The following is a 14,294-nucleotide window of genomic DNA, read 5'->3' on the forward strand; positions in this document are numbered from 1 at the left end:
TTTAAAAGTTACAGTTTACAGAGGGAGAAGATGATGGGGGTACATCACACAGCTTGAGAAGTCCCGCACCTAACCCAAAATAATAATAAAAAAGCCTGTTCATGTCATCTAAACGTTTCCTTTGTAATTAGATGTGTTATTCCAAGATTTCTCTTGAGGCCTGGTTATTACTGAACTCTTCCAAGCCTGACTTCACACTTAATTCATCTCTGTATCTGCCCTCTGACCACACAGTAGAATCTCCCAACAGGTAATCGCTTCAATTCGAAAATCCACATCTCTTTCCACTGTCTAATCTGGCTGCTTGCCAACACAGGACCCCTTGGATTAACCATTTATAGGCAGTTGACTTAACTCAATACTGGGATGTCTAGAAAAAAGGTAGTAGCCCTCCCATCTATCACACCATGTCAGCCCTCTCTTTGTTTTCCTCCAGTAGCTCCCTTTTTATTACTGAATTGAATATATACTGCTTGTCTTCACTTTCAGGGCCCTTTGTGGCCTTTGCTCCTCTGACCAATCACATTTCATTCTGGATCAAAAGTTTGTCTTTGAATTCTGATCTGCTCATGGCATTCACAATTGATTTGGTTGCTCATATAGTCAAATATTTTCATGCTTTCTCCTGTGTTCCTGCTCATGCTTGGGAGATGCTCCTTCTAAACTTTTCACAGCATTTGATTACTTTTAAAAATCTCTCCTTTGCCATTATATCTACCCTCTCCATAGCCCGTCTTGCTGACCAGTTTTATCTCATTGTTTTCTCTGTCTTTGTCTTTGTGTTTTTTGTACAGCCCCTGGCTCACTGGGGTCTGATAAGTGCCATCATACTACTACTAATTAATATCTTAAGTATGGTGCCCATTTTTGGGAAGAAAGTTGGTGTGATTTTGCTCCTCATTTAATCTCTGATCTGAGTTATTCTCTTCTTTTCAGCCTATGTTGCCTACTCCTTTGCTCCCCTGTAGGTTTACACATTTCTAATTCCACACTGTCATGAGGTGCAGTCACAGAAGACCACTTATGGTGTTGCCCAGTGTGCAGATCATGCCACTGACAGCCACTTTCTTGCCCTCTGGGGCTCACTACCACCTTTCCTGGCCCAGCCACAGAGTTGGGTTTACTGCCTTCCTTGCAGAGCAATGGAGACACTGATTTATTTAGCTCTGGGAGGATACTGTTCTAGGGCACAGAACCCAGGAAACCAACCCCACCTCCCAAACAGGATTACAACCCTAAATAAATTCGTGCGAATCGTTTGATTTTCACAGAGAGAGCTCATCTGGTAAGTCCCCTTTATCACTGAAAGGAAGATACAACCATTAGCGGCCCTCTCCAGTTAGTAGTTACTTCCACTTGGCTTGATTATAAACAAAAGTGTTTTTATTAAGCAAAAACAGGAGGATTTAAGTGGTTATACATAAAAAACAGGTGAACATAAGTTACTAAAGAACATAAAAGGCAAACTCTTCGCTAGCTCTAACTTTCTTAAGAGACTTATGGCATACAGATTCTAACCCTAAAGAGCTGTTGTCGTGTCAGGTAAAATCTTCAAACCAGACCTGTTTCTTTTCTCTGATTTTCTCTAGTACCTGCCACCTTTTATATTTAAAAGGACAAACAAAGCTCTTTACAAGTTGTTAAGCTGATCACCTAGCCCTTATGGTTTCAGGAGCAGGAATTAGAAACTACAAACAGACATAAATCCACATTTCTGACTTCACATAGAAGAATGATACATGCACAAAAAATGTGCATTCAGCAGATGATAATATTAAAAATGATAGGTTACAAGATGTGTATTGTCAAAAGCATCTAAATTATACATGTTTATATTCAAAACCCAATTTTTGTGAAAGATGGATGGGGTGGTCCATCACACACACCCACATGTGTGTTTCAGTGTGTGTAGTTTCAGTCCTGCTACTTCCAGCAATCTCTGGGATAGCCCGTTTCCACTTTCTGTTGTGTGCATGATTACCATCTAATGAAAGTGTTTCTGCATGGAAATCTTTAAGAAAGCCCTTCTTGATACTGTGTGCAAGAGGTAGCCAAACCTGTTTAACATGTCAGCTCTGTGGTCCACCAGACAGTAGCGTGCAGGCTGATTTAGGAGCAGATGAAATATTTCAGCTTGTGAAATAAAATAATTTCTTCTATCTAGTGATTTATGTGTTACATGTTTTATAGTTTCGTATCTTCCTTATCGAGCTAGAATTCAAGCATCTGTTGCTTAGATTCGGAAGGAGAGCGCTAATGGTATTCTGGCTTCTGACACTGAGTATACATTGTAATGTGGCCAGTCCCATGTGCGTGAGAGAAAGATGGCAAGTACTTGTCTTCAAATCCAGTTCTTGACTAATTTCATGGGTTGAACCTCCCTAGTGTGGCACCCTTGGGACCTGACCAGTGCCAAACAAGAGAATTTGCCAGACCACAAGAGGTCAATATTGTCTAAGAGCATTGCTAGCACTTCCACTGCTTACTTGGCCTTTAGAAGACATTTAGGGGTAAATTACAACTAAGTAACAGCAGAGAACACAGTGGCTGTCGCCACACTTGGCCGAAATTTTGAAATAGCCATGCTAATGGCCAAACCAGAGGATACTAATGAGGCGCTGAAATGAATATTCAGCACCTCATTAGCATGTTGGTGGCTGCAGCACTTTGAAAGTGCCTCTTTTGATCGCGCACAGCTCAGCTACACGGGGTCCTTTTCCAAAGGACGCTGCAGACTTTGAAATCCCCTTATTCCTATCAGCTGGTAGGAGTAAGGGAATTTCAAAATGTGTGAGATCCTTTTGACAAGAACTCCCATGTATCTGAGCCGTGCGTGATCTAAAGTGGCACTTTTGAAGTCAGGACTGCTGGATGGAAACAAACTTCATGGGACCTTGGGAAACTTGGCCATATCCATGATAAGTGGTCATCAGGCTAACAAAAGTCATGGTGCATTATGGATGTTGCTGGACACAATAGTTCCAGATTAGAGAGGTTCAACATGTACCGCTGTTTTATCTAGAGCAATACTCTTCCAGTTTATTAACCTTCTAGACTTGCTGGTAGGCCTGCTTACTGTAGGTGTGGTGATAAATTCTGCTGGAAAATGATAAATATTAACAGAATGTTTTTATTTGTTTATATATGATGATTTAGTGAAGAAGGTCAGTAGATTTGGCTATATTATTGAACATTTAAACTTAAGGTGTACTCAGCAAAGGATAAGCACTCCTTGAAATTGAATGAGTGCATTAAAAGAAAAAAAAACTAAAACTAAATTGAGCAATATTTAGCTTACCTTTACAATGCTGAGTTATTTTATGATGATGTTTTAATTTATTTAAATAGTATGTGGGGTACAAAAGTGTAATTTAAGCTGTTGTATACTGAATCATTTTATTTTAAAAATTACTAAGATTTAGTTTAGAGAAATATGAAATGGAGGTCAGCTCTTTATGAATTTTTTCTCTTCCTGCCAGTTCAGCCATGTGATTCTCACTGCTTTAACCACACGTGTTCATTTACATATATTTGAGGATGCTACAATTAAAACTGAGCAAAAGAATAAATTATTGAGAGATATTTTATTATTAAAGTGAGGAGAAGAAAACAGTATTAAAACAATAACCTATTATCTTTTGTATGTTTCTCAGGGCTTGTTTACACTTTGGTGAAGATTGACCTGGTCAGGGTCGATCTGCAGAGTTTGATTTTGTGTGTCTGGTAAAGAGACACAAAATTGATCTCTGTGGGATCGGCACTTGACCCCGTACTTCTCACTGTCTTTATTTGGAAACATGAAATGGGCATGTACTTCCTGTGCCAACAGGGTACATGAGGAGTCATTGCTTTTCCAGTTCTAGCAATTCCTTTTCATCTTTGAAAAATAGCCCAGCATGTTCACAGTTCATTGAAGAAGATATTCCCTTAGCCATGCGTTTTCTTTGTGGCCTTCATTGCCAGACACCAATATGGATACAAATCATTTTTTTAAACAAGAAGGTTTTTTCATTTAAATTGGATTTGATAAAATATTTTTTTTTAAATTTGAAAATTGACATCCTGAGCAGCCTTACTAACTACAACTGATTTACAATAGTTTAAATTGAAAACAAAAATATTTACTACAAGTATGCTGCTAAGTTTTAGAAAGAGCAATATCTTGAACTGGTGGAAGCCACTGGCTAGGTACATTGAACCAGAGTTTGTTAAAAGGATAAACCAGTTTTTAAAGCAATAGCCTCTTCTGCGGAAGTGGACGGAATGTTTTCTCGGTTTCAGTTTATTCAGGTAGTTAGTTTCAATGACTCGCTGGTTAAAAGTAAAGACAAGCTGGGAGCTGAAAATATGTTAAATCTTATTTTTCTCTTCAGCTTATTTTTCTCTTCTGTGAGCAAAAACTGTGTGCGAAAGGATAAGGTCTCATTCTAAAATCTTGAAGGAATAATTGTTTCAGTTCATGAAATGGAGATACTATTGTCTTTTATTTAGCTAATCAGTATTTAATTGCAAAATATGTTGATAAATCTTTTTGTTATGACTCCAGCACATCAGGTAATTTTAATTTAATAATAATAAGGATGATGATAATAATAATTCCCCATCAGTGCATGTTAATTGGACATAAATTTCCATCTAAATAGAGCTTGTCACAAATGTAAAATTAATTATCTAACAAATAAAAAATGCATCATTCTAGCAATAACAAAAAGGAAAAAAAGCATCTGAATAAATGCAAATAGAAATGTATAACTGCTTCAATTTATTGTGCAGTCTACTAAATTAGTGTTTTTGCTAAACCAGAGGATTTAGCAAACTATCTTCAGATTCAGCGTAAAAGCTATATTTAGTTTCAAAACAATATGTTTTAATGGCCGTCAACCAGTGTGAATGGTCTTTTCTTGAGGTAATGTTAAAAAACGAAAGCAAATATCAATTAAAACAGATTATTTAAGTCAAGGTTTTGTACTTACTAATTTAAATCAATGATTTAAATTGACTTAATTTAAATAAATCCTCCCTGACAGATACTCATGTCTTGTTTTTATTAAAAGTAATTTCCTGAACATTTTACTACAGTAGAACTTTAGAGTTATGAACACCAAAGTTACAAACTGACCAGTCAACTTATATCTCATTTGAGAACCATACACAATCATGTAGCAGCAGAGACCGAAAAAGGAAAAGGAATCAGAGACAGTACAGAACTATGTTAAATGTAAACTACCATATATAAACATAGGAAGCTTAAAACAGCAAGGTAAGGAAACTCTTTTTGTGCTTTTTGCATTTATATTAAGGTGGTTAAAGGCATTATTGTTTTTCTGCATTATAAAGTTTAAAAGCTGTATTAAGTCTGTTTGGTTATAAACTTCTGAAAGAACAGCCGGAACATGTTCAGAGTTGTATACTACCTCCATTCATGAGGTGTTTGTTGGTAATTGAGGTCTAATATACATCCACTGCGGAAAACACCTCAGTTGTGTCTACTTCTTCATTCCTCTTTCAGAAGAGGAATGCAAATAAGGGAAATTGGAAATGTAAATGAAGCACTGATTTACATTTCTCACACATCATTTGCATCATCTCTTTTTGGAAGAGACTCTTTTGAAAGAAAAAAGGGCAGTGTAGATGGTGTTCTTTCTCCATTTTCGAAAGACCCCTTATTCCTAATCTTTTTATGAGGGCAGCAGCATCAGTGAACAGAAGCTCCATGAGTAGCACCTTTTTGGCTTTGGCCTTTGACTTAAGTCAGGGTGTGTTAAAAAGTTTCCCATTTCATCTTGTGAAGGTGCACTATCTTTCATGTATTCAATTTTTCATGTCCTTAAATATGATCTTTCAGTTATCTGAAATGCAAATATGCTAGAAGAAGTCCAAGTGTCAAGCTATTTAGGTTCCACAATGACCATCGGTCTCTCAATGGTTGAAAAACTAATTGTTCACAGTGGAAAGGGTGTCACCACCTTTAGCCAAATAACGAGAATAGCATGGAACAACTCAAAGCTTACCATCAAGAACAAAATGCTCATGTCCCAAGCTTGTGTCCTCAGCACTCGCATGTATGGTGGGGAAAAATGGACAACTTCTGCTCATCAGGAGAAAAGGTTAAACAGTTCCCATCTACATTGTTTATTCTACATCAAATGGCAAGTTAAAGTCGCAGATGCAGAAGTTTTTCAAAGGGCAAATGTGATTGCCCGGTTCAGGCAAAAATGACTGCACTGGCCAGACCATCTGAATAGTTTGCAAGACAGGTACATACGCAAGGACATGCTGTATGGGGAGCTGTCAAAGGGAACAAGAACATGACATCCCAAACTTTACTATAAGGGCACATGCAAGCAAGAAATGAAGACATTCGGATTGATCCTGAGCAGTGAGAAATCTTGGGAAGTGGTCATGGCAAGTGATGCCATTGTCTCCATGAGGGTACCAAACTGCATGACAGAAGCTGGCTCCTACAAAGAAAAAAGAATCCATGGGAACCAAGTATCAGAGAGGTAGCTGTGTTAGTCTGTACCTTCAAGAACAAGAAGAAGTCCTGTGGCACATTATAGACTAACAGATATTTTGGAGCACAAGCTTTTGTGGGTCTTTATCACAGGACTTCTTGCTGTTTGCATAGGAACCGAGCAACTCCCGGCCAAGATAAATACGTTTCCAATAACTGTCGAAGATCACGTAAATCTCAGCTTGGACTAGTCAGTCAAATGAGACATTACAAGCCATATACACCATGGGCTGCAGTTCCAACCAGCTCTTGAAGACAAAAGGATGTCAACAAATATTCTTTAGTTCTGTGTCTGTCCCAGCTTTCTGATTTTTTCTCCTGATGTGGCAGGCAGAATAAGTAAGTTGTGGCTGTAGTGAGGAAAGGGTGCTTTTATTTCTTTTCTCCAGTTCCACTTTCAGGAACTAGAGACAAATCTAGACAGGGTAGATTCCATTTTCCTGTATTTACGGGGACTTGGATTAATCTTTCTGTATCTAGAGATTAGACGAGTGAAGGAGAGCCAAAATGGATATTCTTTGTGCCACATTTTAACTTTATCTCCAGTGGATCAATATACCTTAAAATGACTATTTTTAATTTTTTAATTAATTTTTCTTAAAGTTAAATTTGAAATTATGACAATTTTATGTTGAGGATTAAATTTACTATAGCCTATTAGCATTCATATTGACAGAAAATGTGTTGTAGTGAGATGTCATTACCGGAGGTGTCTGGACATCTTATCTGTTCCAGGCTACGTTGCTAACGCTTGGCTGCGTGTGTGAGCTCTCTCCGGACTGCTGCGTTGGCTTCTGCAGTTAGCCAATGCAACAGATGTCTGGGAGGCCCCAAGAGCGACAAATTAAGAGAGGTACTAAGGAACTGGAACCAGGTTTATTGTCCCTGACACATGGGCTTTAGTACTCTGGGTATCCTCATTCGGATGCCAACAGTTTTAAACTACTGCATGCATGTGTGCTGACAATGGACTCAGCGCATTTCTGGGGCGGGGGAGTGCCCTATTCCATTCCCCAGGTCAGTGGACACAATCCTGGTGACATACACTTCTATACACAGGTATAAACAAGTTACGTTTACATTACGTATCCCAGGCAGATCCCCTTTAATGTAAGGAGTCGACCCCCTTAACGTAACTAGATACTATGCATTAGATGGTGGTACCATCAAAACAACACTATCCATCATGCTGTCATACTGACCCTGTACTGAACCTGGCTCAGAATGTCCCTGGTACTAAGCTGTTATCTATGGGGAGTGTGCTGGTACCATGCAAAATGTCCTGTTATCTTCCTAAAACGTGTTTTTGTATCACTGAGCGCTTAGCACTTGGGGGGAATTTTCTGATAAGCCCTGTCTCTGCACAGTCCCAAGAGCAGAATCTACCTAGCTCACATGAGACTGGCCATTACTGGGTGTCATACCAAAGGTCTATCTAGCCTAGTATCCTGTCTGCCAACAGTGGCTAATGCCAGGTGTCCCAGAAGGGGTGGACTGAAGACAGTCATCAAGCAACTTGTGTCCTGCCATCCATCTCCAGCCTTTGACAGAGGCCAGGAACACCATTCCTGTCCTCTGGCTAATAGCCTTTTATGGACCTAACCTCCATGAATGTATCTAGCTCTTTTTTGAACTCTGTTGTCTTAGGCTTCACAGCCTCCTCTGGCAGTGAGTTCCACATGTTGACTTTGCGCTGCCTGAAAAAGACTCTTCGCCCACAAAAGCTTATGCTCCAAAATACATTAGTCTGTAAGATGCCACAGGACTTCTTGTTGTTTTTGAAGATACCAACTAACTTGGCTACCCCTCTGTTTCTTTTGTTAGTTTTAAACCTGCTACCAATTAATTTCATTTGGTTTCCTCTAGTTTTTATATTGTGGGAACAAGTAAATAGCTTTTCTTTATTCACCCTCTCCACACCACTCATGATTTTATATTACTCTATCATATCCCCCCTCAGCCTCCTCCTTTCTAAACTGAAAAGTCCCAGTCTCTTTAGCCTCTCCTCATATGGGACCTGTTCCAACCCCTTAATCATTTTAGTTGCACTTCTCGGAACCTTTTCTAATGCCAAAATTTCTCTTTTGAGGTGAGGAGACCACATATGTGTGCAATATTCAGGATGTGGGTGTACCATAGTTCTATATAGGGGCATTAAGAAATTCTTTATCTTATTTTCTGTCCCTTTTTTTACTAATTCTTAACATCCTATTTGCTTTTTTGACTGCTGCTGCACACTGCATGGATGTTTTCAGAGAACTATCCATGATAATCCAGAGATTGCTTTCCTGATTAGTTGTAGCTAAACTAGCCCCTATTACATTGTAATATATACGTGGCATTATTTTTTTCAAATGTGCATTATTTTACACTTACCCACGTTAAATTTCATTTGTCATTTTGTTCCTCAGTCACTCAGTTTGGTGAGATCTTTTTGAAGTTCTTCACAGTCTGCTTTCCTCTTGACTAGTTTGTACATGTTAGTATCGTCCACAAACTTTACCACCTCACTACTTACCCCTTTCTCTAGATCATTTCTACCCTTTGTTTCCTATCTTTTAACCAGTTCTCAATACATGAAAGGATCTTCCCTCTTGTCCCATGACAACCTAATTTACACAAGAGCCTTTGGTGAGGGATTTTGTTGAAGGCTTTCTGGAAATCTAAGTATACTATATCTACTGGATCCCTGTTGTCTGCATCCCCCCCCTCTAATAGATTAGTAAGACATGATTTCCCTTTACTGTAACCATGTTGACTTTTGCCCAACAAATTATGTTCTTCTGTCTATCTGACAATTTTATTCTTTGCTATTGTTTTGACTAATTTGCCCAGTACTGACATTAGACTTACTGGTCTGTAATTGCCAGGGTCTCCTCTAGAGCCATTTTTAAATATTGGTGTTATGTTAGTGGTCTTCCAGCCCTTGGGTACAGAAGCTGATTTAAAGGGTAGGTTACAAATCGCAGTTGTTAATTCCGCAGTTTCACATTTGAGTTCTTTCAGAGCCATTGGGTAAATGCCATCCGTTCCTGGTGATTTTAACTGTTAAGTTTTTCTGTTTGTTCCAAAACTTCCACTAATGTCAGTGGAACCCTTGGGACAGTTCCCCAGATTCATCACCCGCAAAGGACAATGCAGGTTTGGGAATCTCCCTCACAGTTTTTGCTTTAACCTTGGCTGTGTCTACACTACTACGTTCCTTTGAAGGGAAGATGGTAATTAGGGTGTTGAAAGTTTACTAATGAAGTTGTGCCATGCTGCATAGGCAGCACTTCATTAAGCAAATTCCCCCCCCACAGCAACTTGGAAGTTTAAAACTTCGAAGTACTGGTACGCATCTAGCTTGGAGGAGTAAGGGGACTTGGAAGTTGCCCCGGCACTTCGGAGTACTGGCAGGTGTGCCATGGCTAGATGCATGCCAGTACTTCAAAGTTTAAAACTTCAAAGTTGCTGGAGCGGCAGGGGCGGGCAGGAATTTGCTTAATGAAGTGCTGCCTATGCACGGCAGTACTTCGTTAGTAAACTCCCAATGTCCTAATTACCATCCTTCCTTCGAAGGATCGTGGTAGTGTAGACAAGCCCCCTATGTTGTTCAGGCGTAAGGTGCTTTAACTAGACATTGACCATTGTTTTAGGCCTGTAGCTTTACACCAAGTCTGTGAGGCCCTCTCATTACTACATGTCAGATAGCCTTCATCAAATTTTAATGAGGGTAAAGGTACTGCATTTTAATTGAATACAGAATCAGGAGAAACTTTTGAGATAAACTCAAGCTTGTAAATAAGTTACCATTATAATCAGTATGTATATTATTTTTAACTTTTATAATGAAATGAATGTTGACATTGCAGTTTTCTTCCACTTGAAATATTTTGGGTTTCTGTTGACCCAGGAAAGCTTTTGCGTTAGTTTATTTTTGGTTTCAGTTTAGTTAGCATGTTCAGAGATAATGTTTTCTTCATTTAGTCTAATTCATTCATGTTTGGGAACCAACAGCAGTTTTTAATAACAGGAGAGTTAATTTTCCTTTTCTAATCTCTGAATAAATGCCAGGTGGGAGAGGATCACATCTACTAATTCTAAAAACTTGAAAGATCAGCATCCAGATTATCAAACAAGAAGTCCTGTGGCTACCTCTCTGATACTTCGGATTATCAAAGGCATTTAGGCACCTGACGGTGAAAATAGGTGCATAAGGAGTGTTTTTAAAGTGCCTCAGCAAGTTAGGTGTCTAACTCTAATTCATTTTCTCAGAGGATAAGGAACTAATCTTCTTAGAAAATTCTTTTATTCACCTATTTGCATCCTTAGGCACGTAAATAGCTTTGAATACTAGGGCCACAGTGACCAGAAGCAATCTGTGAAGGCACTAACTACACTTAATACTTCTTTTGTTTAATAACTCTGTTATTTTAAAAGCAAAGTATTTTATTTAAACCTTTTCTTAGTATTAAGCACATTGAAGGCAATTTTATTTAATAAAACAAATTCAAAATTCTGTTTCAGTGCATTTAAATTGTATTCCTGTGTCTGTCCAAATACAACTTGTCACAAACCGTTAGTTAAAAATACATTGGATGAAGAGCACCATTTACTATTTTTAATATAATACAAAGGTAAAAAAATAAAGAATTTGAATAGATTTTTTTTTAACTTACATGGTTGCCAAAATAAAATGTGTGCAGATATAATAGATATTCTGGGTAGCAAAGAAGAAACTCTAAAATTAGAGTAATGGCTATATTTGGTTGAGAATCAAAGTGCTTTAGTGGTTGTACCAACCTTTTTAGCCAAACAACTGAAAATATAAATACAAACAAGATAAATGGTGTTTAAAGCAAGGTTGCCTGCTTCCTCACTGAAATAATGAAATCACTTGAATTTGTTTTAAATCACTCAGTGTAAATCAAGCAAACTGAGATTCTTTCTGTGGGCTATGTACTCAACATGCATTTGCTGAATTTAGTTAAATGCATTCTGCAGGTTGAACCTCTCTAATCCAGCACTCCCATGTCCAGCAGCACATGTTATCTGGAATGATTTTTGTTAGCTGGGCCAGTTTTTGTGGATATGGCCAAGTTTCTCATGATCACATAGTTTGTTTACAGCCACCAGACCTGGCTTTCAGTGTTCAATGCTATTGTTTAGCTGTGATTTACCCCTAAATGTCTTCTAAGAGCCCAGTAAGCAATGGAAGTGCGGGTAATGCTGCTGTACAATACTGATCTACGATGGTTCATCAGATTCTCTCATTCGGCACCTGTCTGATCTTAAGGGTGCTGGACTAGTGAAACTCAGCCTGTACTAATGTCTTCTGGGGGCCATGCATTGTTATTCCCTAATTTGAAGACCCTATATGCTTAGACTAGTTGCCAGAGCTAGCTAGAACACAGCACTTTTAAAGCCAGCTGGTGTGTAGAGCCATACTGACTTCGGGAGTGTGTGTTGTAGCATTTTCAAATCCTCATGTTTGGCTTCCCTGATAATCTGAAAATGACTGTTTCCATAGCAGTGGACATTTATGACTAGACGTAATGTATTTCTTTGTGCCTAGTATACACATAGAAGAATGCCTTTTCTCTGCAAATCTCTTGTATGTACAATGTAGTTTAAAACAGGAAGTTTCAGAAATTGCAGACCATTAGAGTGTGTGTATCATATAGGGATTTTTGTATGGCTACACAACATCATGTAGCAAAAGAATAATTAAAAAGAACTGTATTTCGTGTTTTCACTTGTAATTTTTTCCCCTTTTGTGTTTATAGATCGAAGGCCCATGTGTCCTGCAAATACAAAAGATACGCAATGTTGCTGCACCAAAGGATAATGAAGAATCTCAGGCTGCTCCCAGAATGCTGCGTTTGCAGATGACTGATGGACATACAAGCTGCACAGCAATAGAATATAATTACATGTCAAAAATAAGGTGAAAAACAATTTTCCTCACTGAATCTTTGTTACAACATTTAAATATTATATAGGTTAATGGAAAAATCAATCATATGGGAACCATTTCCTACAATGTCAAAATAACTTGAAAAATAAGTAGAATGAATACCTACCATGTAATAGTTCTTTTTGTTCTTGACCACATTACCTTTTCCCCTCTTCTTCCCTTTTTGTTCTTTTTAAATCTCCGCCTTCCTTCGCTTCCCCTGGGAGGGGGGGGGGCGGGGCGGGGGGAAGCATGTCCTCCATAACTTTTGCTTTTTGCTCCTTCCATGTCAGAAAGCTTGCATGTTTCTTGGCAGTTTTTATGGTTAAGTTCTATGGAGAATAAATAGAACAGTCAAAGACAGTTGCCTGGTAAATTTGTGGTGATGAGGAAAGCTGGAAAATATTGAAATGTCAGGCAACCCAGGTAAAATTAGCTGTTGGCATATAAGAGCCAACAGATTTGTGAAAATCAAACAATAAATGTGCTCATGATCCTTGATCAGAATATATCTTTTTCTTTGTTTTTGTCACACAGTATTGATAAGTAGAACCCTGAAATTTGCTTTATGTCCATGGATGTGGATACTTGCCCATCATTTTTGCAGCTGTGGATACAGATACAAATTTTATTATCCACACAGGACTGTACTAATAAAGTTATGGAAAGCAGAGAGAGAAGAGAGTAAATGAAGGTGTTCTCCAAAATAACAGAAGTATTTCTTTCAGATGCTTTCTAATTGGGGACTCTCACCTAAGCATGGAGAAAAGAGAAGCTTTGAAAGATTTACTAATGTAGCCCATAAAAATGGCAGCACTTTGATTAGATTATCAGTTTCTTTTTAAAAGTATTTATTTTTTATCTGTCTGGAGTAACAGGGCTTTGGATTGGCTCTGGGGAAAAGCTTTGAGATGAAGCTCTTCCATCATGTTGTGGGAGAAAAGCAAATGAATTAAGTTTTTGGGACATACACTTTTGTGTCCTATTGTTACGAGACTGGTGTGTTTCCTGCTTTATCGGATGTCTAGCTGATAGCTGTTCTCTATCACTGTATTTTTCAGGAAATGTAATAGGGTATTCATGTTGAAAGGGCAAAAATGATGAAAATGTGTCCTCCCCCCCAAGATGGTGTGCCAGGGCTAGTGACTTGAATTGCAAATTGCATTTCTCTGGCTAATACGAATAATGCTGTGAAAACAATGTATGTTGTGAGAACACTGGATATGGTAGGACACAGAAGTTGCCATACAACTACCAACATAGACAAAAACTTATTCAACTGTATAGGAGATATCTCATCACCCTGGAGCAATATAAGGGTTTTTCCCTAGTCTGATTTTTGTGCCATTGCATTTGTTGAGCTCCTCTTTGTTCTTCGTGTTTGATGCAAGCTGTGGTTTAGTTGATCTGTATCCTAGCTTCTTACTAAGTTGTATCCAGTACATCTAATCATACATGTCCACTGCAAAATGCCCACTGTCACGTAAGAGTGACAAGAAAAGAAAATTGGGCTCCATTTTTATTGGAGGAGTTGCAGTAATAATTCATTACTATGGATGCTTCTCTCAACTAGTTTCACTTGTACTACCTTCAGTCTTAATTCTGTCAAACTGCTGCTGAAGTTTTAGTCATTAAAGAACATTTTCTGGGACGGGGGGAAAGCAATATTTATACTTGCCGATATTTGTCCTTGTTCTACTGTTGAAAAACAGCAATTTCAACTTCCCTCCCCCTTTTTTTTTAAACGGAATGATCTGTTCAAAGATCTCTAGTTGTTATTTGAATAACAAAACTTGGAGCATGTGTACCATCCCTTCTTGACCTGTTCCTTGCCATAGGAGG

General features: G+C 38.3%; 1 protein-coding gene across 5 annotated transcripts in view; it reads left to right on the top strand.

Annotated features, from left to right (window-relative positions):
- The window catches only part of TDRD3 (tudor domain containing 3), a 345,653-nt gene that overhangs the window by 123,748 nt on the left and 207,611 nt on the right, over window positions 1-14,294 (top strand). For 4 of the 5 annotated variants that reach the window (XM_074988725.1, XM_074988707.1, XM_074988715.1 and 1 more), the window contains exon 4: window positions 12,283-12,443. In XM_074988725.1, the coding sequence (XP_074844826.1) occupies window positions 12,283-12,443 (161 nt within the window). Of the gene's footprint in view, window positions 1-681; window positions 2,328-12,282; window positions 12,444-14,294 lie in introns of those variants that run through there. The other variant, XM_074988730.1, reaches the window with a different exon arrangement.

This window comes from Carettochelys insculpta, chromosome 1, assembly GCF_033958435.1.
Source record: "Carettochelys insculpta isolate YL-2023 chromosome 1, ASM3395843v1, whole genome shotgun sequence".
In the NCBI taxonomy this organism is placed as follows: domain Eukaryota; kingdom Metazoa; phylum Chordata; order Testudines; family Carettochelyidae; genus Carettochelys; species Carettochelys insculpta.